This window comes from Phytophthora ramorum (genome assembly GCF_020800215.1).
Source record: "Phytophthora ramorum isolate Pr-102 chromosome Unknown Phyram_PR-102_s0007, whole genome shotgun sequence".
Taxonomy (NCBI): domain Eukaryota; phylum Oomycota; class Peronosporomycetes; order Peronosporales; family Peronosporaceae; genus Phytophthora; species Phytophthora ramorum.
Genome location: NW_027150653.1, coordinates 1,766,990 through 1,791,912, shown reverse-complemented (window position 1 = coordinate 1,791,912; position 24,923 = coordinate 1,766,990). Strand labels below are relative to the sequence as shown.

Sequence of the window (24,923 nt, the reverse complement as noted above, 5' to 3'; positions counted from 1 at the left end):
TAAGAGTCCAAGCGAGATACTTCATGGGACGTTACTGCAACCAGAATATTACCAAGAGTTCGCGTCTGTTTGTACTAGACGAGGTTGCTGGCTGGGAATGTTGATATATCTACTGGGGTTGTCTATTGACTTTCGAGGCACTGCGTACGCCGGACATGCTGCGCCTACGGATTTGTTCGCATCAGATTTAGTACTTGTGACGAGCCGATCGTCGAGGGTTGCGGCGCACGGGGACGCTCGCAGGTTCCTTCCTCCGCCCCTTTGAACGTGAGATCGGCGTGCTAAACTCTTCGTCAATGCGTTCCAGCTCCATGCCCTCCAGCTCCTCCGACGCCGGCGACATCGGATGATCTGAATGGTAATGTGCAACCTCAAGCCGCGAGTCCGTGGACGGCTCTCGCACGAATTGATACCGTTTCGGAGTCAGCATGACGTCGGGGGTATCGGAATCAGAGGGTGGTGTCGTGGGCTGCTGCACGACTTGGTTCTCAGGAATATCTGCAGTCGCTGCTTCCGTCTCCTGCGAAACAGCAGGGAAACTTCCGTCGGTCATGCTATCAGAGTTGCGTGGCTTCAGTGATAAATCTAAAACATAATGAAGATAGAGAGGATTAGTACGGGATGCTGTAAACAAAGGACAGTCAACAAGCAACTCACCATCCGTGGAGCCTGAGGCTTTAGGAGCGGGTGATGCCACGGATGTGGAAGCGAAAATAGGGTTGATCTTGGAGCGAACTGGCGGCGTCCCAAGGGGACGACGATCTACAGGTACGAATCGAGGTGCTATCGTTAGTATGAATGGCGCGTGCAAGCGTCAAACGAGCTCAAATCAATGAATTAGTCTTTCTTACCACCCAGCGGAGAGACGAGAGTCTGCAGCGGAGTAGAGGGCACACTGGACGACTTCACGGGTGGCGATCCAAAATTTAGAGTTTGGCGGGCAATGCCACGGGACACCGATGAGGTGGTGGTGACGATGGGGTTCGGTCGGGTGAGCGCGTGCAAAGCAAAATCAGGGCTAGAGTCGATGGACCCAATTGAGATGTCAGCGCCGCTAGTTTTTCCCTTTCCTTTCCCCTTCGTAGGCGTCGGCGTCTTTGTGCCAGCCACGAGAGGAGAAGACGCCTCAATAGACCGCGTCGTAACACTGGATCCTTGTCGAGACGAAAAGATGCCTGGAGAGTAGTCAAACTCCCCTGCTCCTCCCATTTCTTGGAAATGTGTCGAGTGTTCTGTCTGTGCAGAGACGAAAGAGCTCCCGATTGAAGTGAAATCCTTTTTCTTCGTGTGGATCTCTGAGGGCCTTGGCACCGCTACTGCGGATGCCGTCGGCGCGGACGTTTCAACATCCGAGACATCTTCCATTTCCTCGTTCTCCAACAGCGCCGGTTTCGAGGGTTGATGGCGCTGTCCTCCCCGTACATTCGAATTCCTACTTCTGTGCGGGAACGACTTTGCAGGAGGCTCAACGCACATGTTTGAGAGCAATGATGCTCTGATGCGCAAACTCGGTTGGTTTAACGCTGCCATTGCAATTTCAGTGTCACCCCGGGACATTTCTCGAATCATCGCCAGGTGCTCGTGGTGAACGTCCCAGGCCTGCTCATACTTATTTCGGAGGATATAATACATCACAAGGAAGTCTACGCGCTTGATGTTTTCATCCCGAAGAACGTCTTCGTCCTCAATAACGTTGCTCTCCATCCTGTAAGTGTGGAATAGTTTTTCCTCCGTAGGCAGAAGCGTCACACCTTGAACCAGTTCCTTTAGGCGATGACTCTTCATCAACCAGTTAAACAGCAAACCAAGCAAATCCGAGCGCTTGTGACTGCGAATCAGAGACAGTGCACGCTCCCACAAGTCTAACTCGAGAGAAATTACAACGACCAGCTCTGTCGCTGCTGGTGCAGACTGCTCCAGCTCCACTCCGAATGTGTTCCATACTTTCCACGCAACGAGACTTTCACCTCGGTGAACCAGTGTCTCGAGCAAATGAAGAATCAGATCGGCCTCTAAATCGTACTTCTGGTGGAGGTGCATCGCGCTCGACTGCTGCAGAAGATTAATAGCACTCTCGTAAATTGCACCAACTTGGTCGTCTCCAGAAGTCTTAATCACGACGGCGTTCTCCACCAGCCACAGAGCAAGCAGCGTTAACTTCATATCGTCGCGGACATTCAGCTGCGCCGCAAGTGAGTCCGCCAACGATCGCATCTTCTTGGCAATCCGTGCACCGCTTTGTGTGTGCTGTTTCCACACACTCAAGTAGGCCCTGTCCAAGCAGAAATACAACAGCAAAGCCACCTGCACGCGAAAGTATCCCTCGATAGGCTCGCGATCAACCTCGTCTCCGTAAAACCGAACCACATCCTCCTGAATACTCGGTGTTCGCAAGAGCTCAAGTAATTGTCCAAGTTGCGTCGGTGGGCAGCTTCCTCCCAGATTCTCCAACGAAACACTCGCGCTCTTCATCACATGTTCAATCAGCAGCATCGGCTCTTTCAGTCCACTCACAGAAGAAAGGTTGGTGCCGTAAACCTCTTCAAACTGCTCACGATAAGTGACGCGCAGCGATCTTGCCTGGCTGTAAAATGCGTTGTACATCTCACTGTTCGCTGCCACTCCGTTCTCGTCGAGCCACAACATGCAGTTGCAAGCGCACGCCACACTCTGGGTCCGTGCAAGCAGTTGCAACAAGTTCTGAATGCCTGCAGTCGTCAGTCGCGCGAGCTCCGTCTCACCCCGCACATTTCCCTCTGCATCCACGCCGCTGGAGCTGTACGCAGCCTGACGAGATCCGTCCTTCAATCTCTCCGTGAGCGCAATTAAGATCATGCGCAGTCCATTGAGCTGTCGAAGCTCCTCCTCTACGGCCTCCGTCTTGGCCGACTGGGGCGACTCACGGCCGCTGTACTGCTGCTCGCTGATCATCTCGTTCACATCCTGCTCGACAGCTTCCAGGCGACGACGCGCCCACTGCTGCACTGCGATTGGCTCCTTCAGGACGTAATTCTTGACGCCAGAAAAGGCGCCGTCAGGCTGCGTCTCCTCGACGCGGACATAGGCCACCACGAGGTGCGCCAGGCCGCTCTTGAGACACAAGTCGAAGAGTGCGCTGCGCTGCACGAGATGCTGCGCACCCGGCTGTCCTCCGTGCAGCGAAGCGTCCACATTGGCGCGACGGAAGACGCCGGACACAGAGAAGAACTCGAACGTCTCGGCGGGCTCCACGAACGGTTGCCAGCCGAACTCGGCGAAGCGCTCGAACACCTGCACACACGAGAGACACAGAGAGGGGTTAGAGCTGGAGACATTCCGTGGAGAGCGGTCGCAGACACGCAGAGGCGCAGACGAGCGGACCCACCGGCAGGAGCATCATTCTTTCCCCTCCAACGCGGCTTGTGCGCCAAGAGGCTCCCGCGGCGAGGTAAAGCATACAAATTCCAAGTCTGACATACAAAACGCCTGATTAAGGAGTATAACCTGATATGTAGCATACCGCTCTTGAGAATGATTTACCGTAGGACGTATCGGTTGGAAGTTGCAGTGGCTGTTATGCGCGCTTTGGCAGCTGTGGACGCCAACCTCAAAGCCGATGCGAAGTTGATGCGTACGATAAATAATGGTAAGCTTAGCTAATAGTCTATTACTTTCCTATGGTAATAAATGAACGGACGGAACGGAGCACGCGACGTCTCTCAGCTCAACGTGTGCCTGTCCGTGGTCGCCTTCATGTCGTGCACGTGACGATGGGTGGCACCGTCGTCCAGGCTGCTGCGTGTTGCGCAGGGCTCTTCTCGACACATGGGGCAGTGCGTATTGCCGTGCAGCCACTCAAGCAGACACTCCTCGTGGAAGGCGTGCAGGCATGGCAGCTTAACGACGTTCATGCCGACGCACTCCTCGTCGTCCCAGTCGCCGAGGCAGATGCTGCAGCACTCGCTGCTGCTCATTCCCTCGACCATCTCGATCAGGTTGCTGCGGGAGTCCACGACCACGTCCTCGAGCGACAGCACGGCCAGCTTGAGCTTAGTCTCGCTCTCGATCTGCTTGTCCGGATACTCAAGGAAGTCGCGCAGGATCGTGTAGAGCGCCAGCAGCTGCTTGGTCTCGTCCGTTGCCGCAGCATCGCTGGCAGTGGTGGAGATGTCAGCCGCCATTGGGATGCTTGAAATGAGCTTGACAAGTGACTGCACGAAAGTTTCGAGCGCGGCGCGGCGCTCAGCGATGATGATGTTGTTGTCACTGCGGAAGTGGCGGCGAGGAAAGGCGGCCTCCAGCGTCTTCTCAAGCGCCAGCACGGGAGTGACGCCGGTGTCGCCGAGGTGCTGCTTGTACTGCTTGAGGAACTTGCGCAGCTGTTGGCGCACGGCGTAGAACTCCGAGTAGCGCTTGGCGATGCTCCACTTGTTGCGCGTGCTGCGGAAGGAGATGTCCATCTGGTACATGGTGGCGGGTGTGGCCACGCCGCCGGCCAGAGCCACTTGGGTGCTGATGTTGAGCGAGTTCTTGGCGGTCTCGTACACGCGCTGCAGGCGCTGCGACTGGATGCTGAGATTCGACATGGCGGCGTTGAAGTTGCTCGGGATTTGCTAGGAGGAGACCGGCGGACTTGTTCGCGTCGAGGCAGATAGGCGAATGAGCCTCGCTGTCGAGCAAGCTGGAAGCTGAGAAGCGATGTGCTGTCTGTGACGGAAGGTTTGCTTGTGGCTGGCTGCGACCCGCGACGGCGAACTGGAGGCAGCCTCTATGTGCGAGGCGGATGGGTGCGTAATCGCTGCAGGAAGGACGGGCGAGTTTTGAATGGCGTCTCGCTGACTGTCGCAAAGTATATATCGCTCGGCCTGGATGCGCGGCTGAGGGAGAGCAGGCTTCTTGTTGTCGGCAGTGTGTTTCGGAACTGATGAGGGGCAGCAAGGGGAGGATCACTTGAAGGATCACGGAAGTATCAATAGCGCTAACCAGATGTATCCATGTATTTTCGGGAGTGTCTTGTCGGCGGTGCTTGCCGCCGCCTTCCGGCAACGCGCTGCATCTGGGTCATAAGTGCTAGAGGCTGTCAGTGTATCGGGTATCGCAGCTCGGCACCGCTCGGCGTCGCAGCTCAATCCATCACCGCCAGGGACAACCGAGTCTGGGTTCTTTTTCGTCTCTCCCAAGTGCACGGAGACCAAAAGGCAACATGAACGGCAACAAGTGCAGCGCGAGCGAAACGGCTGAAGCGGCGATCTAGAACGGTATATCGCTTCAGCTTCTTCTTTGCCGGCAAGGCAAGTCGGACAAGGCCAGCGAGCATTGCAATGCTTCAGGATGCACGCCGTAAACACCCGCAGGCAGCACTTCAACAAGGCGCGCAGCCGGCATCAAGCCCAGTGGATATTGCCGTTGCCTTGCGGGTATTATCGCGAGCATCGCCGACTTGGGGCTTTCGTGGCCATCGCCACCAGGCAGCAACTCGCTGCCAGCGAGTTGCTGCAATGGTCCACCCATCACGTCTCTTGGATCTACAGTACACGTATGTTGTACAACATGTGGACCACACATCCATGCACATTCACGCAACTTTGTGTTGGCTACGCGTCTCAACAGGACGGCCAGATACAACAAGAGCAGCGGCATCATGAACAAGTACGTGGCGCGCCGACGGCGCAGCTCGCTCTCTCCGTGACCGCGCCGGAGCAGCGTGGCGCATTTACTCGGTACTAAGGTACTGACGAATGTGCGGTGTGGTGTGGTGCTTTACAGCGACGAGATGGACGCGGCACTGATGGTGTTTGTGAACTGCCTGGGGGCGGTGATCATGGTCTCCGTGGTGGGCTTCCACTATCTCACGGCCAAACCCAAAGACGCCGAGCTGTAAGCGAACAAGGCGAAGGATGAGCAGGTAATGTGTGCGGTTCTTGAGAAAGCAGGTCTCTGGTGATCATCTTTCGACGACGACTGACTTCCAGCTCGTTGATCTCTATTATGTTCTACATGTAGTAGCGCCGCCTCATTGCCATTTTCAAAGCGGCAAAGAAGTTGATAAACCCTGCGCCAACGGCTCAAGTTTTCGAGCTGCAAGAGAACAAACTGACCAGCATGGCAGCGACTGCGAACGAAGACTTGTAGCGTGTACCACAGAGAGGTCCTCAGGCAGCAATAGTCCGTCGACGGCTTCTTTGGCAGTTGTTCTGCATGTATTAACGTTGGAAGATCTTTTTACCAGACAAGCATCCTCGCTCCTGCTTGCCATCACATTCACAGCTCTTCTAGCACTATGCGCAAGCGAATCCAAACGTGTATTGGAAGACGCTGCTGGCAGCAATCGCGACGTAATTCTGTTGAGGTGAGGTGGGCGCCATGATAGCTTCAACAAGCCATTCATCAAGAGTCCTGCCTTCAGCACGGGCTCGAGCGTGCCTTGGATTGTAGAATAAGCAGTGGGGTCTGTAGTCGAGTCACACGAGAGCGAAGCCGAAAAGACGAGAACTCGTACGGCCCTCTCCGTTGCTGCGTGCGAATTGCCGGATGGCCTCTGTCATTTACCCGGCTGCGGGGCCATCGCGCCATGTTCTTTCCGTCTCGAACATTTTCTCATCAATCGTCTAATAGTTACGGTCAATGACTCCTTGAACAACTCAAGGTGACACACATAGCACGCCATACGCAAAGACCTCCGCGAGGCGGCAAGTCGCGCACAAAATCCAGCATCGCCCTTGTTCCAGTCGTGCACGGCGATAAAGTCGCATATACTAAAACTCTCTGCAGCCAGCGACATATCCACTTGGTTTGAATTAATCTCGGACACATGACCATGCAGCGAATTGTTTTCATTCGGGACTGGCACATTGGTTTTGCACGCTCTGTTTCGCCCCGTACATTTTTACCAACAGTCGTTCAATAGTTAAATTTCGTATCTCTTCCAGCACCTTGAGGCCACAGAAAGAGCACAAAATTCGCAACGCACTGATGATAGAACCGCCCTGAAACCAGCATCACCCTTGCAGTCATAGGTGGAGATAAACTCCCATCGACTACGAATCTCTACGACGAGCGAAATATCCACTTCGTTGAAAGAAAAGACCCCTCCGGGTTGGACGACGTTCGTGACAGCCACCTTGGTTTTGACCAGAGTGCTATCATTGCTTTCGCCCGGGGCTGACACCTTGGTTTCGCTGAGTCGCTCCGAATGCAGCACGGAAGGTAGGCTTCGTGGCTCCTCTAGCATATCGAGGTTTAAAGAAGAGCACGCGTTTCGCAAACACTCCGAGTCTTCGCCTTCAATAGGAGGAGAAACCAGCGTCCACGTCTGCGGTCGAACTTAGCTCGACAAATTCGACAGCGTCTTGCATCGACACATCAACTTGGCTAGCCACACGTTGGTATTGAGGCTTGGTTGCTATCCACAGTAGTGTTCTCGAATAAGCAAGAGTTGTCGGGGCTTACTATAGCCAACCCGGTAAGCTCCTTGCCATTGTCGCGGAACGCGGGCATCCAAAGGCCAAGAACTGCAATACGCCGTAGTAATTCGGTTCCCGCTTCCAGGGCCTTGTCGTCGGCCAGATGAACTGTCTTCAGGCAAAAGCAGTCCCGATCTCGTTACTTATACTCGCTGCATACCTCGTTCGCCTGCTTTCGAAGCGACGTGTTGACACAGTAACAGCAGCTACCCAGAAGCGATCCACTTTTCCGTCGTGGAAGAAGCGGGTTTCGGACACCAGGACGATATACACCCCTTGTTCAGTTGCGCTGACCCAGACATTTTTGAGAGAGCCTGTCGTAGGGTGATCGAGAGGTCGGTAGTTGATTTTGTCGTTGGGGCCCTTGGGTTCCAGGATAACCAAATCACACGGTGTATCCAACATTTCCACGATCCGCTTCTCGGCGAGTTGCAAGATCACGCGTCGGGGACGTCGCCTGTCGTTGAGCTCGGCGAGACGACTGCCCGGTGCGGCCACAAATGCAACAAGCCATTCCAAGTCGACTGTGGCTCCAACACGAGGGCTTTTGTCGATGCTCTGGTAAATGGTGTCCTCTGTCTCGATCGTCTCCATCCGCTTGAGATCGATGTCGGAAATGCGGATTACACGCTTGTCGCCGAGCCAGTACTGCCCTAGTCTACGACAACCTTCTGGTTACTGAAGGCCTCTTTGCAGGACTTGAACAGATTGCTCGTAACTTCTACCAGCGCCACATGCCGACGTATTTGACCGTTTTGAACGCGTTTTCGGCGATGCGAACAAAGCGAGCATCGGGCGCGAGTCGGGAAGGAGGCAGCATTGCGAATGACATCGCACGCAGCGCGCATTACGCCCTGGGAAATGCTCAGGGAAGACGAGTTCCCCAAGAGGCATATTCCATAAAAGGGGTTTCCAACTTGAGTGGAACGGAGCTACGAGCAAACACTTTTGGGTAGACCTGAAAGGTTGGTCTTGTATGTGTCCCACCCCACCGTTACTATACCGGTAAGTTCTCCCTCGGCAGCATGAGTGTAGGCCGCGTCCGAGTGCTCTGTGAGCGCATCATGAGCCGCGGCTACGAGCCACGCGTCGCGCGCCTCATGGAGAATGTCAAGTCCACCGTGCGCGCGCAGCCAGGACTACTCTCGGTGGAAACCTACGCGCAGGTGGACGACCACACCAAGTACGTCGTCTTCTCAGAGGTAATCAGGCCGACAAGACTCAAGTTGCAGTCCCCAGGCTAATGTTCGTGTCTTGTTTTGTCAGTGGGAGTCCAAGAAGGACTTCGACACGTGGCTGGCCACCAACGAGTTCCAGGAGTGCACGCGACAGATCAACGAGCTGCTGGATGTGCCGGGGCTGCACATGCGCATCTTCAAAAAACCCAAGGACGACGTCTTCCTTCTCTGAGCAGGAGCATTTCACAAAAGGCTACAAATGACCAGATGAGCATTTCATCGTAGTCAACATTGCGGGTTTGTGTCACATTTTGTTCACTGCTTCCATGGTCTTCTCCTTCCTTGCCTGTTTCCAGCGGCCACACCTTGTATCGTCTAGAGGCTCGCTGTTTGGCCAAAGTGCACGCTCACGAAAGCACTGCAGTAGGAGGGTTAAAGCCACTGTACACCCTTCGTCCGCTTGGGCAACTCAAGTCACAGGAGTCCATCCGCTTAGGACGAGTTCTCGGTCTTGCAGCCCTTAATAAAACTCTTTATCCGATCCACAGTCTCCCGCACCGACTTGGTGAACGAGTGCGGCTTGCTGTCCGGATCTTCACCTTTCTCGGCGCGCTCTTGCTCCTCCCTCATGAACTCCTCCATGAGCTCCTCTTGTCGCTCAGACAAGTTCCTGTAACGCAAAAAATAAAAACCACATTAACACCGTGTTCTTGCGATCTCAGACGTAGAGATGTCAGGATAGTACGTACTTTGGAATGCAAACCTGCAGGTTCACCATCTGCGAGCCGCGGCGGTTCGAGTTGAGTTCTTTGATACCCTTGCCACGCATTTGCAGCACCGTGTCCGGCTGTGTTCCGCGCGGGATCCTCATCTCCACCTCGCCCGTCAAAGTAGGCACCACCACCGTGCCGCCCAATACAGCCTGAGCAACCGAAATCGGCACTTCCACCAGCACATCCGTACCACGACGCTTGAAGAACGGGTCCGGCAGCACATGGATACCCACATACATGTGTCCAGACGGTCCGCCGCGCAGACCAGGCTCGCCCTGGTGCGCCAGACGGAGATTCATGCCCTGATCCACACCCTCGGGGATCTTCACCTCTACCGTACGAGGCTTCTTCACGGCTCCCTTCCCACGACACTTTCCGCACGGCGACTCGATGATCGATCCTTCACCATGGCAGCGACGGCACGGCGTCTCCACTGCAAAGAATCCCTGCTGCATGATTTGCACGCCCGATCCATTGCACGTCGGGCACGTTTTCTTCTTGGTTCCGGGCTTTGCGCCAGATCCGTCGCACGAGTCACATTCGACATTGGCTGTGATGTTTAAATCCCGCGTCGCGCCCTTCACCGCCTCCATAAAGCTGAGTGTGATGTCCACCTGAATGTCCCCGCCGCGTTGCGGTTGGTTGGCGCTGTGGCGCGAGCGTCCTCCGAAGCCCTGGCCGCCGAAGAACTCTCCAAAAATGTCCTCGAATCCCTGACCCTGGAAGCCTCCGGCGCCACCATAGCCGGCTTGCTCGTCCACGCCGGCGTGGCCGTACGCGTCGTACTTCTGGCGCTTGTCGTCGTCGCCCAGGATCTCCCAGGCCTCGGTGGCCTCCGCGAACTTCTTGGCCGCGTTCGGGTCCGCCTTGTTCGTGTCCGGGTGATACTTCTTGGCCAGCTGGTAATATTTCTTCTTGATGTCGTTCTTGCTGGCGTCGCGCGAGATGCCCAGCACGTCGTAAAAGTCTCGCTTGGATGGCTCCATGGTGGCACGCGTGCTGTGGAACGACGCGCAGTGCTGCAGCAGCGCCGACGCGCCGTACGCGAGTGTCGCGGGCTGCCGCGTCTGTGTTCCAATGGCGCGCGCCGCAGCCGAACGCAGCAGCACCGATCGCATGGCCATTGTCAACTCCTCCTACAGTGACTCAGAATGGGGAATGCGCACCAAATTGTGTGGACGCCCGCTTTACTTTTGCTTCTAGAAGCTAAGCTCATTTTTGACCAATTGTAGGTTTTTAGTGATGTGATTGGATGAAAAAGATGTTGAATCTGCGACGTGTGAGAACGGTTACCCGGACGAAACGACGCGGAGTGAGGAGACTTGAAGTCGCTGTTGGCAATTCCAGATAGGAGGAAGATGTCGGATGGAGAGCACCAGGAAATGACGGCAGCTGAACTCGAGGTGGGAGGGAAAGACGTCAATGAGCCTGCGATGGAGGACGCTGGGCAGGACGAAGAGGACGATCAGGTCGGTGCACTGAGTCCCCAGGAAGACGACAGCGAAGAGGAGGACGATAGCGACTACGAAGAAGATGAAGACGAGGATGAGGACCCGACGCAGACCATTGTTGACATGGGACGCCATGAGCGCATGCAGCGCATACAGAAGGTCCTGTACGAGCAGCTCGTGGGCAACGACGAGCGCGTGTCGCTCGAGCTGCGGGAGAAGGAGGAGGAGCTGCGTCGCGCCAAGGCTGCGCGTGAAGACGTGGGTGTTGCGCTGTATGGAGTACAGCAACAACTCGCACAGCTGCAAGTGGCGCTGGAGGGCGCGCACCGTCGACTCACGACATTGCACGATGAACGGTTCTCGAGTGAAGACAAGCTTGACGAATGGAAAGCTAGTGCGGAGGAAAAGAAGCTGGCGGTGGATCGGCGTCGTGCACACCTACACAAGACACAGGGTGAGCTTGATTCGCTGAATTCGACACTGCGGCAGGTGGAGAAATACAATGACGAGATGAAGCACGAAATTGCTCGTACGCAACGCGCTGCTGAGAAGGCGGAGGAGTCGATGACTGTTGCTGAAAAGGATAAGGTGAAGCAAGATCTGTACATCGACCGATTGAATGAACAGGTAAAGTCATTGCAAGATCAGCTCGCAGGCAACGGTGCCCAGCTGAAGACGCAGCGACTGGAGACACAAGCTGCACAGGAGACGCTGCGTGAGGCATCGGCACAGATGGAGGCTGTTGCATTCGAGAAGAAGCAGCTACTGCAGCAATGGAAGAGCGCGCTCATCGGCATGCAGCAGCGTGACACGGCTCTGCAGGCCACCCAAGCCGCTATCTCGAAAGTGGGTGAGGACGAACTCGCATTAAGCGCTGAGCTGCGCGGCTACAGGATATCGATCGAGAAGGCCCAGCAGGCACATGAGACCCTTATCGCTACCATTGAGCGCTTTAACGCGGAGTTGCGCTTTGTGGAGGAACAGACTGAAAACTTGCGAGCTGAGCATGAGCGCCTTGCTGCCCGCCACGAACTGTTAGACAAATCCCTAAAGCAGACAGAGGCTCAGGTTTCCTCTGCAGCTGCCGAAGGCAAGAAGTTAGAGTCCGAGGCAGCCCTGGTGGCGCAGCACCTAGAGACAACACAGCGTGAGCGGCACTTACTAGAAGATGAGATCGCAGCTGAAAAGAATGACCAGACTACAGTACACAAGGCGGCTCACAACCTCACCAAGGAGACCCAGCGACTGGTTACGCGCGTGCACGAAAAAGAAGTTGAGCTGGCAAACCTGCAGAACGAAATGGCTCGCGTTGGTGTTGACGCACTCAACGTTCAAAACCATACAGCACAACTTGTAGAAGCTCAACGGGCTCTAGTTGAAGAGCTCAAACGCGACGATCAGCGTGTGGAGCGTGCAGAGCTGGAGATTCGCCAGCGCAACGATGAGATTGAAAAGAAGATGTTGCGTCTGGACCGACTCAACAAGAAGTACGAGCAGCTTGTGAGTAAAATGGAGGATGCGGATACAGGCCCTCTAGAGGCGACTATCAAGAACTTGGTGCGTGAAACCAAGTTGGGCAGGGAAGAGAACACAGTTAAACAGAAGCAGTGGCTCAGCACTCAGACTGCACTTGTGCACGCTGCCAGTGAAGCTCAAGAGCTGAGTGAACGCAACCAAGAACGAAAAAGCAAGACCAGCGTGCTAGAGCAGAAGCAGTTGCGACTACAGCACGAGCTTCAAGAAATGCAGCGCGAGCTCCGGGATCTCTCGAACGGAATCGCTACACTACATGCTGACACAGGTCGTCTAAATGAACTTATTGCTCGTCAAGGTTCAAAGCATGACGAACTGCTTAATAGCAATCATTCCCTTGAACTGGAGTTTGCCAGCGAGCTGCGAGAGCTAGAGACGGCGTCCGTTGCCTTGGAATCACGCGCTGCTACATTACGTCAGGAAAAGCACGAGCTGTTGAACCGCGTGGTGGAGGTTGAGCGACAACTCATGCTTTGGGAGAAGAAAATTCAGCTAGAGAAGGAGACCCAAGCTGCACTAGACCCTGAAGTTGGCCAGGCTGAGGCTCGCAGCATGGAGAAAGAAATTCATCGTATGCGTCTGAGGCTTGAGGCCTTGCAACGCAGCCAAGAGCAGATGCTGCAAGACATGGAGCAAGCTGTGCACAAACGCGACCTCATCGCTTTACGTGGGCGCAGTAAAAAGGAGCAGGAAGCTGATCTCACCTTTGCTGCTCTTACAGCAAAGGTGTCCACCCTGCAAAACCAACTGCGCAAAAGTGAACGCGATGCCGCAAGACTTGACAAGCGTATTCGCACACAGCTTGTAGCTGGCGAGGATGTATCTTTCCAGCTCGAGAAGGCCTCGGCTGAGCTCAAAGTGGACGAAGAGCGTGGGTTGTCTCTCCAACGAGCGATTAATTCTGCTCTCTATGACAAGCAGCGATACATTGACGCTGCAGCACGCAAGTTGCGCATGACCAAACGGTTTGATTCGTTGTGTCGCGGAGTGGGCAATAGCCCAGCCAACGAGACACAAGCGACTGAAGCATTGCAGAAGGCGACGGAGGGAGTCGAAAAAGTTCGAGCCATAGTTGCCATGCTGCAGAAACACAACCCACACCTGGCTGAAGTCCTGCCTCGCGTGCTGCTACTTGCTGAAGACCCGCCACCGATGGACAAGTAGGATACCAGATACCAATCAGAACGCTTGGGTGTGTCTCGTTAAATATGTGCATCAGTCTATCCTTCATCATCCTCGCCTTCGTTCCCGAAGTAATTCCAGGAACCTGCTTAACTTTAGTGCGGCATCTTCAAGGTGGAGTATGCCGCTCGTACTCAACGCCGTCATAAAGCGTGGTGTTCTCAGGTACATGCTGTTTCGGTGTGGCAAAAAGGCAACACGGTTAGCACAACATTATTTATGAAGAGATCACGAGCACGTGTGCACTTACTCAATGTAATCTTTTCGAGTCCTCAGAAGCAGCCCAAGCACTAGATCATCTCCAATGGCAACATCGGCCTTCACTAGCAGCTCTAGAACGGTCACACTGCGCCAGAGGGCTAGTATCTGGGTCGGTTCCATGGCCTCTCTGCAATCAGACTCGTCTTCTCCGTCAGTGTCTCCCTCTTCATCCTCTTCACCTTCATTTTCCTCTGTCTCGCTCTCTTCTACATCATGAAGCTGTTCGATTGCAATTGCTGCTCGTGATATCGCAATGCAAACTCTTTTGAAGAATTTCGGAAGCCATTGAGTCAGTGCCGGTGCTTGAAGTGCTTGCTGCATGACAGACGTGGACCTCTCGATCAGCAGTCCTCGCATCTGTTGATGTTGGTGCGAACGAAAGTCTTCGTACTGCTGCATCGCGTCAAGTGCAAGCAATAATGCAGCTTCAGCATCCATAAGATCCTCCCGTAAGACGCAGGTATACATGTTCATCGACTCATCTTTGGCTTCACCACCAATAGTATAGCTCTCTGCTCCACGAGCAAACAAGCTACTAACTAACTCGCTCAAAGACAACATGTCCAAGCAGCTCGTTCGCAGCTGCATGTCAAAGCACATAACCCCCAGCACTCGTACAATGCTGAGCACGAACTCCACTTTTGTTTCAACACCATCACCTTGTCGTAAGGGACGAGAAAGCTGGCGGACCAGGAAAGACACTAATCCGGTGCAGCCTTGCACTTGTGTGCGGTCTTCAAAGAAAAGCTGCCTCAATTCGCCGGAGGAGGCAGCAGCAGTAAGCTCATCGAGTAAATGGGTACGCTCGACGTCATTACGTGCTCGCACTAGATCCAATGCAAGCATTTCCAGTAACCCTGCCAATTCGAGGCGCTGTTCTATCCGTGTTGGTAGGTTGTCTGCAAATTCTACATGTAGCTGTGGCATCAACTGCTTCTAGGAGGTCACAAATGGCAGCTCGTCAGACCTGGGGTGAGATTTCTCATCATAATACAGACTCAACAAACCTGAAAGTCAACGTGCAGCGCCCGTGAAAGCTGAAAGAAAAGTTGAGTCTGCGGTTCGAATGTGGCAAAGAACAACTCGTTGGGCGTCTTCTTAGATTTTACGTCCCGCAGTTGCAATCGAAAGAGCTGGCTCGTAGGAAGCAGTAGTAGGCCGCGCTGCTTTTTATTTGCAGGCACTACCCGATCCAGCGCGGAGATGGTTCGCAGTGGTAAGCACATGTCAGTAGCAGCTTCACCTCGACCCATGAGCGGGAAAATGAACAAGGTATCACTGCTCAAAGCAAACAATTGGAATCGCATCGGCGCTGTGCTCACGACAGCAGCTTCATGGTAGCGTAGCTTTTCAAATTTCTCTGAACCGAGTCGAGCACGCAGACGCTCTGGATCCAGGTGTCTCGGCCGACACAATGTTGGCGACAAGTCCATGGTAACAGTCTAACGCGACTTCAAGTTGACGGGATACGTACTCACGATATGAAAAGCAAATGACAAGCAAAGCCTGGGGCTCGCGAGGCTCGCTGTTCTGGTCTATTGAGAGTATTAATACATCCACCGATCCGATCATTCGTCCTCAGTCTCCACATCGTCGTCCTCGTCTTCATCGTCATCCTCATCTTCGTCCTCATCTTCACTTTCCTCCTCCTCGTTGTGGCTGCTACTTTCGTCACCCTTGCTATCCTCTTCACCCTCGTGATAAACGACAGCAGCACGAGGCTCATCATCCTCCGGTTCATTGCTAGCGTTGGTGCTAACGTGGATCTGGCCCAGCACAAGGGTCAGACGACCGGCGAGCTTCTGCATCTGCGTGTGCACCTGCAATCTTGTCTCCAGAAGCTGGTAGAGCGCTGAAAGATTTGACACAAGGTCAGGCTGGCCCACCAAGTACGCTGTGTGGTGCAGCAGGATGGCACGCAGCCACGGGCAGAGGCGCGCAAAGCGGCTGGGAGAACGCTCAATCTTCTGAACAATCACTTCCAGCAGCGTCAGCACACGGGATGCCGACACGCGAGCCACGGTACGCGCCACAACCTTAGTGTCGCGTGTGCGCAGGCAGTACTCCATCAGAGCGTTGTCACGAGCTTGCAGCGACTGCTCCAGCACACTAGCAAGCGAGGACGCATCAGGCTTGTTACCACGGGTCTTTTCCTCAGGGTCAACCTCACGCTCCGCACGGCTGAGAGCAGCAGTCACGTCGCCCTCCACGCGCTCACGCAGAGCCTCCACTCGCTCAGCCAGAGTCAGCTCATTCTCCTCATCTGCAACACCGTTCAGATCCTCAAAGCTAGTAGTTTCATCAGCAACGGCCATCGAGTTAGCCAAACCGCGACGCTCGGTCAGCGTCGGCACGTGAGTCTTCTCATCTTCAGGGGTAGCCTCCACCTTCTGACGCTTGTTACCATTCTTGATGTCTGTCTCGGCACGCTCCGCCGTAAGCAGCAGAGCGTCGCTGATCTTCCCAAACTCCAGCTCCTTCTTCCACTGGCTTGGAGCGTCCTCCTCAACGGGAGACACCTTCTCGAAGACAGGCTTGACCAGCGATCCGCGGGCCACAAGCACCTCCACCTTCTGGTCCTTGTCCTCCTGTGTGCTCAGCTCCGCCAGCAGAATACCAGCGCTTTCAGCCGTCGAGAGCGTCGGTGGCAGCGGCTTCGAAGCCAGCGCCAACTCGGACGCGTCGTTAACTTGCTGGTACTTATGCGACCACAAGAACATGGCGCCAGCAGGCGCCGTGGCGCCCACCAGCAAGTCCACGACAGGTTTGGCGTCCTCTGCGGTGTCCTTCTTGGTCTTCTTGGTCTTCTTGGTCTTCTTCACCTTGACGACTTCACCTACCGAAGCACGCGCAAACAGCGCGTCGACGCTGCTCGGCAGACTGAACGTAAGAGCTGGCTCGTCGTGGTCCGCGAGCTCCAGGTCGTACATGTTGACGAACCGCGCGCCGGCCGTGGCAGCGAACAGGAACCTGGAGGCCTCGCTCGCGTCCGCAAACTTTAGCTGCGTGACGGCGGACGACAGGCCCGAGACGAGCTTCCTGCTCTTCTTGCCGGACGACAGGTCAAACGTGCGCAGTGACGCGCCTCCCGCCGCCAGAATCTCTCCGTCCGCCGACACGGCGAGTGCCGAGGCGCCGTTGGAGCCCACGCGGAATTTGCGCGCAACTTGGCCGCTGCTGACGTTCCACTCGAGAACGTGCTTGTCGCTTGAGCTCGAGTAGAGCAGGCTGCCTTGCGGGTTGAAGGCCAGCGCTTGCACGGCGCCGCTGGCAGCGTCCGCCTGCAGCGTGTGCTGCACCTCGCCCGTGGCCAGGTCCCAGAGCACGATGGCGCCGTTGCTGGCACCCAGCGCGATCAGTCCGAGGTCGCTAGCGCCGCCGCGCTTCTTGCTTTTCTTGCGGGGCTGCGTCCAGGCCAGACTCGTGTACCGGTAGCTGAGGTGGTCGCGCTCCGTGAGCTCCTGCTGCAGCGCGCCGCTGGCCACGTCCCAGAGCTTGAGGCGGCCATCCTCGGACACGGCCGCGAAGTGCGTCTGCGAGTCGGCGAAGAGCTGCATGGCGACGGTCAAGTGCTCGGAGGACGCAAAAGCTCAATTGGCTGGCTGGCGGTCCAAAGTGCTTGCTATCTACTGGAGCAGAGCCATCGGTGTACAACACACCACGTTTCTATCGCGAGTTTTAGAAACAAAGTGTGACGTGTGACGAGATGGCTACATTGTTGATGTTGATGTTACCGCGAAGGAAGCAGGCACAGCGGAATGGCGTAGGGAGAGACTTTGGGCGGTGAAGTTTTGATGGGGGATGCAGCGCGGACCTCGTCGTTGTCGCTCTTTTGGGGCGTTGTGGGGTGCTTTGAAGTTGATGCGAGCAGTGTCGGAGATGAAGCTGCTGTCGGAATGGTGGACGGGCGTCGTGGATGACAGAGGAAGTCGTCGTTGATGTCCGAGGAGGAAGCGCGACGTTCTTGCTGCCACGTTCTGCCATGAGAAGTTCGGATTGTTGCGGGTGACGGATATTCTTTCGTCGGACACGAGTCGATGGCGTTGTAAGGCAGGAGTTTGGTGCGGTAGCCTCCGCCCACGCGCTTGATGGACATCGGTCGGCGCGGTCGGCGGACTGCTGTGGCATTGGACGGTGGTGGCTGCGGGAGTATCCGGAGAGCGCTGACCACTGGAGGTTTATCCTCTACAGATGCAACACTAGATGAGGACGTGGAATTGGTCGCACTTTCGACGTCTTCTTCGTCGGAAAATAGCAGATCCAGGCTGATCCCTCGGCTCAGAGCGTCGGCGATAATCTTTTCGTCAGATAGAAGATCTCCCTCGAGCGATGTTTGCTCGAATGGCTTCGATATGGTGTCTTCCTCATGCTCGTCTTCATATTCAGTACACACAGCGAGTGCAGCTTGCTGACGAGCTGTCTGAACTACTTTCAGCCGTTTGCGTGCCTGCCGCTGAAGCACCTCGGCAGCCGAGTGCATCTCGAACTCGCGACGCTCTTCTTCTTCTCTGGACCGGCGCTCACGTTCTCGAGCTAACTGCTGCCGAGACACATGCGTCTTTATCATGCGCTGTAACATTGACGCAGCTTCATGTGTTGCCCGTGCCTGCCTCAACATTCGTGTGACCCGCCGAGCTAGAGTGCCACGAATCACTTTTTGCATTGTTACGGCAGCGGTATTCTCCCGGGCACGATCATCTGCTCGTTTCACTGCCTGGTGCATCTGCCACATCCGACGCTGGCGAGCCGCTTCACGTTGAACGCGTCTCTGCTTTCGCTTTTCCTCATCCTCGAGCAGATGCTGCTCTCTAGCTCGCAGTTTCTCCAGCTTGTCCTGCACAAGTCGTGCTCGTTGAGCAGTGCGTTCCACCACGCGCGAATAGTTTTCTAGTGACCCGTTCTCGTACATGAGGCCGTGAAACTGAGTGGTAAACTTGACGCTGCGCGGATGCGAAAAGACGTTCATCGTGCGGTGGGCATCGATCTGAACGCCCACATTTCCAGGCCGTGCAGTCAACAGCAACGGCAGTTTCAACCCTGATGCGGAGGCAGTGGCCGACACTTGGGGCCCCACGAGGCTTGCAGCGCGTACGTCGCCGCCTTGATTAGCCATAACAAGCTGGCCGTATTGAATGCACCGCGGGCTGCGAGCCAAATGCAGTGCACTAAGCACCGGACTGTATTTTTGCAAGCGGCTCGCTTCCTAATTTTACATGACGTGCTTGTCTTGTCTATCTTGTTCAAGGCCTCACTGCCTCTGCTTCCTTCGTAGCATTCTCCTGAGTTTCTTCTTCGCCGCCACTGCCATCGTCGCCGCATGACGAGCTCTCTTCATCACTTGAAGACTCATCATCACTATCGTCGTCTGAGTCCGAGTCCGAACTGGACGACGATGCATCATCGTGCTTCCCTTCCCTCTGGTCGGCCTCGAAAAGACTGCGTTCGAGCTCTTCCAGAGCCCAACCTGTTTCACTCTTCTTGAAAGCAGCTGCGTGAGTGTCCAGATCTGCGCTCACACGCTGAAGGCGCTCGTCGGTGACGGATTGAACCCACACGCAATAGTCCTGAATGTAGAGCGAGTTGAGCAAATACTGCGTCTCCGACTTCTCGACAACCCGGTAGAGCGTGAGCAGCGCCCGCAAGACCACACGCTTGCCGCGCTTCAGAACTTCGCTCGCTTCGCGTACACAGCGAAGCGCCAGGTCATACTGCCGTAGGAATGGGAAGGTTATCATGCGGCGTACAGTCGAGCGCACAACGGCACGCAAATCGGCATTCGAGTCTAGCCACGACAATGTCGGACTCACGATGCTCACAGTCCAGGTCGACTCCACACCACTATCGCCCTGTGTCGTAAGCTGTTCGTACGCAAAGCCGATGAGAATGTCGACTAGACCACCGACCACTAGCTTTTCTTCGGGGCTGCCTTCCGGAAGTAAAAACTCCTTTCGCGGAAGTCGAAGTAGCAGTTCCTGCTCCGCGTCTGTAAACGTGACGGAAGACGTGGGTGCTGGAGGTGGCTGCGACGACGCAGCTTCGAGTGACATGGTACTCATGCTATCTCCAACAACATTGACGTCCGATTCAACCTCGACGATCAACGGCTTCGACTGGACATCAATGATCTTCTTGGGGGCCATTGCAACGGGTGGAAGAACGGGAAACTTCCTCCAGAAAGGCTCGTATGCCATTGCCAGCTCGAAGTACATATCATCTCCCTGGTTGGCAAAGTCCATGAGGTAGCGCTCGACGTCAAATTGCTGTTCTTCAGCACCCTCCCGCAGGATACGACGCTGTTCTGGCTGAATGTGCTCCGGGTCGGGAAGAGACAAAATCTCGCTCACCTGACCGTGCCACACGCGGAAAAAGTCGCTGTACGCATTATTGAAGCCATACGAAGGCACAATATCAGTGACCCGCACGCCTATTGATTCTGCAGCGTCCTTGTTTGCGTCGAGCTTAATCGATCCAACGCTCTGCGTGGTGGAAGCCGATTCAAGACCGAGAAGCGATGAGTCTGCCTGCACCTGCTCCGTCGCTGCTTCTCCACTGCTAGAAACGGGTTCCCCATCGATCAGTGCATTCAACCTGTCCGACTCCTCCTGAAAGTTCCCGATTGGCTCAGGACCCGACGACTCCAAGACTTCAATTAACGGTGCTTTGCTGGCAACAAATCCAAAGCGTCAGAATCGCAACAAAAGCAGCACACTTGCACAGCATTCCACCAGATGCAATGCAAACTCACCGCTGTGTGCCCTCCTTGATACCCACGGGCGGTCGTTGCGGCTGCAGCAGCTTGGTGAGCATGTCGAGGTCGGGGAAGTCCTGTCCGGGCTCCTTTTTGGGCAGGTGCACCACAATCGTCCCATTGTCCTGCTCCACACAACCAATCGTCAGTATCCAATGCCACGGAATCGCAGCAGCATTTGCCATTGCACCGCACCTTGTTGGGGTCGTACACCGCCTTGGCCAGCTCGTCGTCCACCACTTGGTGCGGGAAGTGCAGCTTGAGCAGAAACGGCTTGCAGTAGAAGGTGAAGTCCACGCCGTCCACATAAAACTCCATCTCGGACACGCGCACGAACGGCACGTGAACATGCACAAACACCCACGCCGCGTCCTGCGTCACGTGGAACTTGGGCGTCGCCACCATCGCACTTGTCCAGCAGCTCCCAATTCGAAATGGCTACACGTTGGCTGGGCGAGAGCCGTACACAATTTACACAATATGTGGTACCGTATCAAATCTCGGTAAGTGCGAATTACCCGCCTAGGTGCGACACTTTGGATCTCTCCAAAAGGGCCAAAAGGGGATTTTTGCTTCTGAATTGAGAGTATGACGGCGGATGTGGCCATGACGTCGGCGGACGACAGCGCGGGGCTCACGAGCTACTACGAGCAGAAGATTGAGCACCTGGAGCTGACGGTGCGTGACGAGACGCAGAACCTGCGGCGTCTGCAGGCGCAGCGCAACGAGCTCAACTCGAAAGGTAGATGAATACCTTTATAGTCCGACATTTTTTTATAAAGATACGCGTTCTTATTTGAATGTATTTTTATCAAATGTGACAGTCCGCTTGCTGCGCGAGGAGCTGCAGCTGCTGCAGGAACCCGGCTCGTACGTCGGCGAAGTGGTCAAGCAGATGGGCAAGTCCAAGGTGCTGGTCAAGGTGAACCCCGAGGGCAAGTACGTGGTGGACGTGGACAAGACCATTGACATCACCAAGTGCACGCCCAACACGCGCGTGGCGCTGCGCAACGACAGCTACGTGCTGCACAAGATCCTGCCCACCAAGGTGCGTCCAAGGAATCTTCGCTTGAAGCTTATTAAATATGAGAGATCTATGAGTAGCTCTAATTTTATCATGTACCTGGTGCTAGGTGGACCCGCTCGTGAGCCTCATGAAGGTAGAGAAGGTGCCGGATTCGACGTACGACATGATCGGCGGTCTGGACAAGCAGATCCGCGAGATTAAGGAGGTGATCGAGCTGCCCATCAAGCACCCGGAGCTCTTCGATGCTCTGGGTGTGGCTCAGCCCAAGGGCGTGCTGCTCTACGGGCCTCCTGGCACGGGAAAGACGCTGCTGGCTCGTGCGGTGGCACACCACACGGACTGCACGTTCATCCGTGTGTCGGGTGCCGAACTCGTGCAAAAATACATTGGTGAAGGCTCGCGCATGGTGCGTGAGCTATTCGTCATGGCGCGTGAGGCGTCGCCCTCGATCATTTTCATGGATGAAATCGACTCCATCGGTAGCTCGCGTATGGAGGGCGGCGGCGGTGACTCGGAGGTGCAGCGTACGATGCTGGAGCTGCTGAACCAGCTGGACGGTTTCGAACCGGCGCAGAACATCAAGGTTATCATGGCCACGAACCGTATCGACATTTTGGATGCAGCGCTGCTACGTCCCGGTCGTATTGACAGAAAGATTGAATTCCCGAATCCGACGGAAGGGGTGCGTACGCGATGTTGCGTGCTTGGGGAGTTGGATAATTGGTTTTTAACTTTTGTTGTGCTCGCGTGTTGCATTTATAGTCGCGTATTGATATCATGCGCATTCACTCGAGAAAGATGAACCTGCTGCGTGGTATTAACCTGAAGGTTATTGCCGAGAAGATGCCGACCTCTTCTGGCGCCGAGTGTAAAGCTGTGTGCACGGAGGCCGGTATGTTCGCGCTGCGTGAACGACGGATCCACGTTACCCAGGAAGACTTCGAGATGGCAGTGTCCAAGGTCATGAAGAAGGACTCGGAGCAAAACATGTCGATCAACAAGCTCTGGAAGTAAGACGTAACCTGACGGACAAACTGGCCAGCTAGCGGTTTAGCGAGTGAGCGGTACGACAACCAGACGAGTTTCTACAAGTCTGGCATCCCCCCCAGGATGGGTGTGTGATTGGTGTCCCGTTAGCAAAATCGAATGAGCTTTGATGACATGTCGTTGATTGTTTTACTTTCTGCTCTACTTGGTCGATTTAGGTGATTCCCAGTTGTAATTGTCGAAGAGCTGGTAGTCCATGGGGATCTTTTCTGGGAATTTGACCATGCTGTCGATGCCTCGAAGTGCCATGGACGTGAACTCCGAGTCGAAATTTGCGTAGGCACCAGAGCGTGGTCGAAGTGGCGGGGCACGCAGAGTGCGGCGCAGCAGCTTTGTCCAGTCGATATGGTGCTTGGCGAAGAACGGGTGCTGCTTCACAGCAGTCGCGCCACCACCCGAAGCCCGCCGTGCCCCAAGTCGTTCTCTCGGATCCGTGTGCAGCAGACTTTGAATCAGTTCGCGAGCCTCGCTGCTCATATCAGGTGGAAATGATACGGCACCGTTCATGACCATGGAGTACAGCTGCGCCCGACTTGTTGTGCTGTAGAACGGTGGTTGCCCCGTCAGCATTTCGTAGAGCATGCATCCAAGGGCCCAGAAATCAACCGCCTTCCCGTAACCTCGGCCGGGTGGTGAAGATGCTGAAGATGATCTCTCACAAAGTGCAAGCACCTCTGGCGCAATGTAGTCTTTGGACCCGCAGAAAGTCATAGCGAGAGTCCAGTCGTCGATACCTGGCTTGGAAAGACCGAAGTCTGCAAGACGGACGTGCCCCTGCTGATCCAGCAAAATGTTCTCGGGCTTGAGGTCACGATATATGATATCATGTTGGTGCAGATGCTCGAGTGCAAGGAGGACTTCGGCCAAGTAGAAGGCTGCAATAGGTTCCGTGAAGTGCCCACGCTGCGAGAGGTGGAAGAACAGCTCACCTCCAGGGCAGTAGTCAAGCACGATGTGCAAGTGATCAATGGTTTGGAAACACGCGTGCATCTTCACGATGAACGGGTGATCCCGGCAGCGTGTGAGCACAGTTTTCTCTGCACGAGAATGCTGGATCTGGTTTTGTGTGGCGATAGCGCGCTTGCTGAGGGTTTTGATGGCCACCAGAGAACCAGAAGGCAAGTGACGCGCCACCATAACATGCCCAAAGCCGCCGCGGCCGATGACCTTGAGCGGTTCATACTGACGCAGCATATACCCACCACTGTAACTTTCGGCGATGCTTACAGCCTGGACTACTCGAATGTCCGTCACAACTGGAACGGATGCTGCTGGAGCTGGTCCCTTCTTCACTGGCGAAGGCGGACCAGAAATTTTGGCAACGGCAGGCGCTGTAACAGGGGTTGTCGGAGCCGGTGGAGTCACTGGTGATGCTGAACGCTGTGCAATGGCCTTTGCTTTCGACAATAGTGATGTTGGCGAGGGCAAACGACTTCCAGTCTTGGGAGGGCTACTCGCAGGGGTGGCAAGTTTTGGAGGACTGGCGCTCTTAGAGGCTGTCGTGATCGACAACGGATGAATCATCTGTGGCGAGAAGCTCCTTGTCGCTTTCGAATCATCGGATGCTGGCACCAGTGGAGCGACTACCACTGGGGCATGTGTCTCGCTGCTTTGCGACCGAGCCAATGCCATCTGCAAACTTGCGACGTTGATGCTGTTTCTTCTCACGCTGTTGCTGCGGGCAACGTTGACAGGACGCTGAGCAATCACTGGTGTATTCGAAGTTCCGTCAGGAGAGATACTGGCTGCACAGATCGCAAGCCTCTGCTGTTGCTGGGGTGAAGCGCACTGCCTCATTATTGCCATGGTGGTCGAATCAAACTGCCTTGACGGTTCAAAAGCCGATACGAAGCGAATTCGTGGGCCGTGTGTCCTCTGATTGGTACTCTGCACCACTACAGAGAAGCGAAGCGCGGCATCACTCTGCCTGTGACTAGGACGAAGGTGCTGGAGACCTTCCCATGGCCAAATGAAGTGGAATAGCCGACGCCCAGCATTCTCCACGAATCCATTCACGCACAGTTCATGGCAGTGTTCCGGGCTGATATCCTGTTCTGCGACGAGCTCTTCTTGCTCATCCAGACTGAAGTGGCGACGGGGTTGCCCTCGTTGAGTGAAGGATAATCTAGTGTTTTGGTAAAGTTGGAGGAACTGGTGACTGCTAGGGCGTTCAGCACTCTTATTGCCATCGTTGGGTTCACTACCAGTGCTCGTACTCCTCAAATCCACCTTGAGCAGACTCGTTCTCGATCCTCTTGTGACTCGGCATACAACCGTGTTG

At 55.1% G+C, this 24,923-nt stretch overlaps 10 protein-coding genes across 10 annotated transcripts; 3 read left to right on the top strand and 7 right to left on the bottom strand.

Moving 5' to 3' along the window:
- Positions 1–187: 187 nt before the first annotated feature.
- KRP23_8552 (uncharacterized protein) lies at positions 188–3,379 on the bottom strand (the record flags this gene model as incomplete). The annotated part of the gene is made up of 4 exons (XM_067894006.1): positions 188–585; positions 658–762; positions 852–3,270; positions 3,365–3,379. The coding sequence occupies 4 exons, from the start codon at positions 3,377–3,379 to the stop codon at positions 188–190; spliced, it is 2,937 nt and encodes a 978-aa protein (XP_067743481.1).
- Positions 3,380–3,698: 319 nt separating this feature from the next.
- Positions 3,699–4,565, bottom strand: KRP23_8551 (RING-H2 finger protein ATL70; the record flags this gene model as incomplete). Its single annotated transcript, XM_067894004.1, has 1 exon — positions 3,699–4,565. One exon carries the CDS (start codon positions 4,563–4,565, stop codon positions 3,699–3,701), a length of 867 nt encoding a protein of 288 aa, XP_067743480.1.
- Positions 4,566–8,467: 3,902 nt separating this feature from the next.
- On the top strand, positions 8,468–8,852 carry KRP23_8550 (uncharacterized protein; the record flags this gene model as incomplete). The annotated part of the gene is made up of 2 exons (XM_067894003.1): positions 8,468–8,644; positions 8,709–8,852. 2 exons carry the CDS (start codon positions 8,468–8,470, stop codon positions 8,850–8,852), a joined length of 321 nt encoding a protein of 106 aa, XP_067743479.1.
- A 260-nt stretch (positions 8,853–9,112) lies between these two features.
- KRP23_8549 (Chaperone protein DnaJ 2) lies at positions 9,113–10,517 on the bottom strand (the record flags this gene model as incomplete). Its single annotated transcript, XM_067894002.1, has 2 exons — positions 9,113–9,290; positions 9,370–10,517. The coding sequence occupies 2 exons, from the start codon at positions 10,515–10,517 to the stop codon at positions 9,113–9,115; spliced, it is 1,326 nt and encodes a 441-aa protein (XP_067743478.1).
- A 234-nt stretch (positions 10,518–10,751) lies between these two features.
- On the top strand, positions 10,752–13,541 carry KRP23_8548 (Coiled-coil domain-containing protein 40; the record flags this gene model as incomplete). Its single annotated transcript, XM_067894001.1, has 1 exon — positions 10,752–13,541. One exon carries the CDS (start codon positions 10,752–10,754, stop codon positions 13,539–13,541), a length of 2,790 nt encoding a protein of 929 aa, XP_067743477.1.
- Positions 13,542–15,388: 1,847 nt separating this feature from the next.
- On the bottom strand, positions 15,389–17,377 carry KRP23_8547 (WD repeat-containing protein 43; the record flags this gene model as incomplete). Its single annotated transcript, XM_067894000.1, has 1 exon — positions 15,389–17,377. One exon carries the CDS (start codon positions 17,375–17,377, stop codon positions 15,389–15,391), a length of 1,989 nt encoding a protein of 662 aa, XP_067743476.1.
- Positions 17,378–17,550: 173 nt separating this feature from the next.
- KRP23_8546 (uncharacterized protein) lies at positions 17,551–18,933 on the bottom strand (the record flags this gene model as incomplete). Its single annotated transcript, XM_067893999.1, has 1 exon — positions 17,551–18,933. The coding sequence occupies one exon, from the start codon at positions 18,931–18,933 to the stop codon at positions 17,551–17,553; it is 1,383 nt and encodes a 460-aa protein (XP_067743475.1).
- Positions 18,934–19,060: 127 nt separating this feature from the next.
- KRP23_8545 (Protein SHQ1-like protein) lies at positions 19,061–20,973 on the bottom strand (the record flags this gene model as incomplete). Its single annotated transcript, XM_067893998.1, has 3 exons — positions 19,061–20,483; positions 20,566–20,693; positions 20,764–20,973. 3 exons carry the CDS (start codon positions 20,971–20,973, stop codon positions 19,061–19,063), a joined length of 1,761 nt encoding a protein of 586 aa, XP_067743474.1.
- Positions 20,974–21,156: 183 nt separating this feature from the next.
- Positions 21,157–22,609, top strand: KRP23_8544 (26S proteasome regulatory subunit 8-like protein A; the record flags this gene model as incomplete). The annotated part of the gene is made up of 4 exons (XM_067893997.1): positions 21,157–21,310; positions 21,393–21,616; positions 21,702–22,277; positions 22,358–22,609. 4 exons carry the CDS (start codon positions 21,157–21,159, stop codon positions 22,607–22,609), a joined length of 1,206 nt encoding a protein of 401 aa, XP_067743473.1.
- Positions 22,610–22,783: 174 nt separating this feature from the next.
- Positions 22,784–23,353, bottom strand: KRP23_8543 (Serine/threonine-protein kinase YPK1; the record flags this gene model as incomplete). Its single annotated transcript, XM_067893996.1, has 1 exon — positions 22,784–23,353. The coding sequence occupies one exon, from the start codon at positions 23,351–23,353 to the stop codon at positions 22,784–22,786; it is 570 nt and encodes a 189-aa protein (XP_067743472.1).
- Between the last annotated feature and the right edge of the window lie 1,570 nt (positions 23,354–24,923).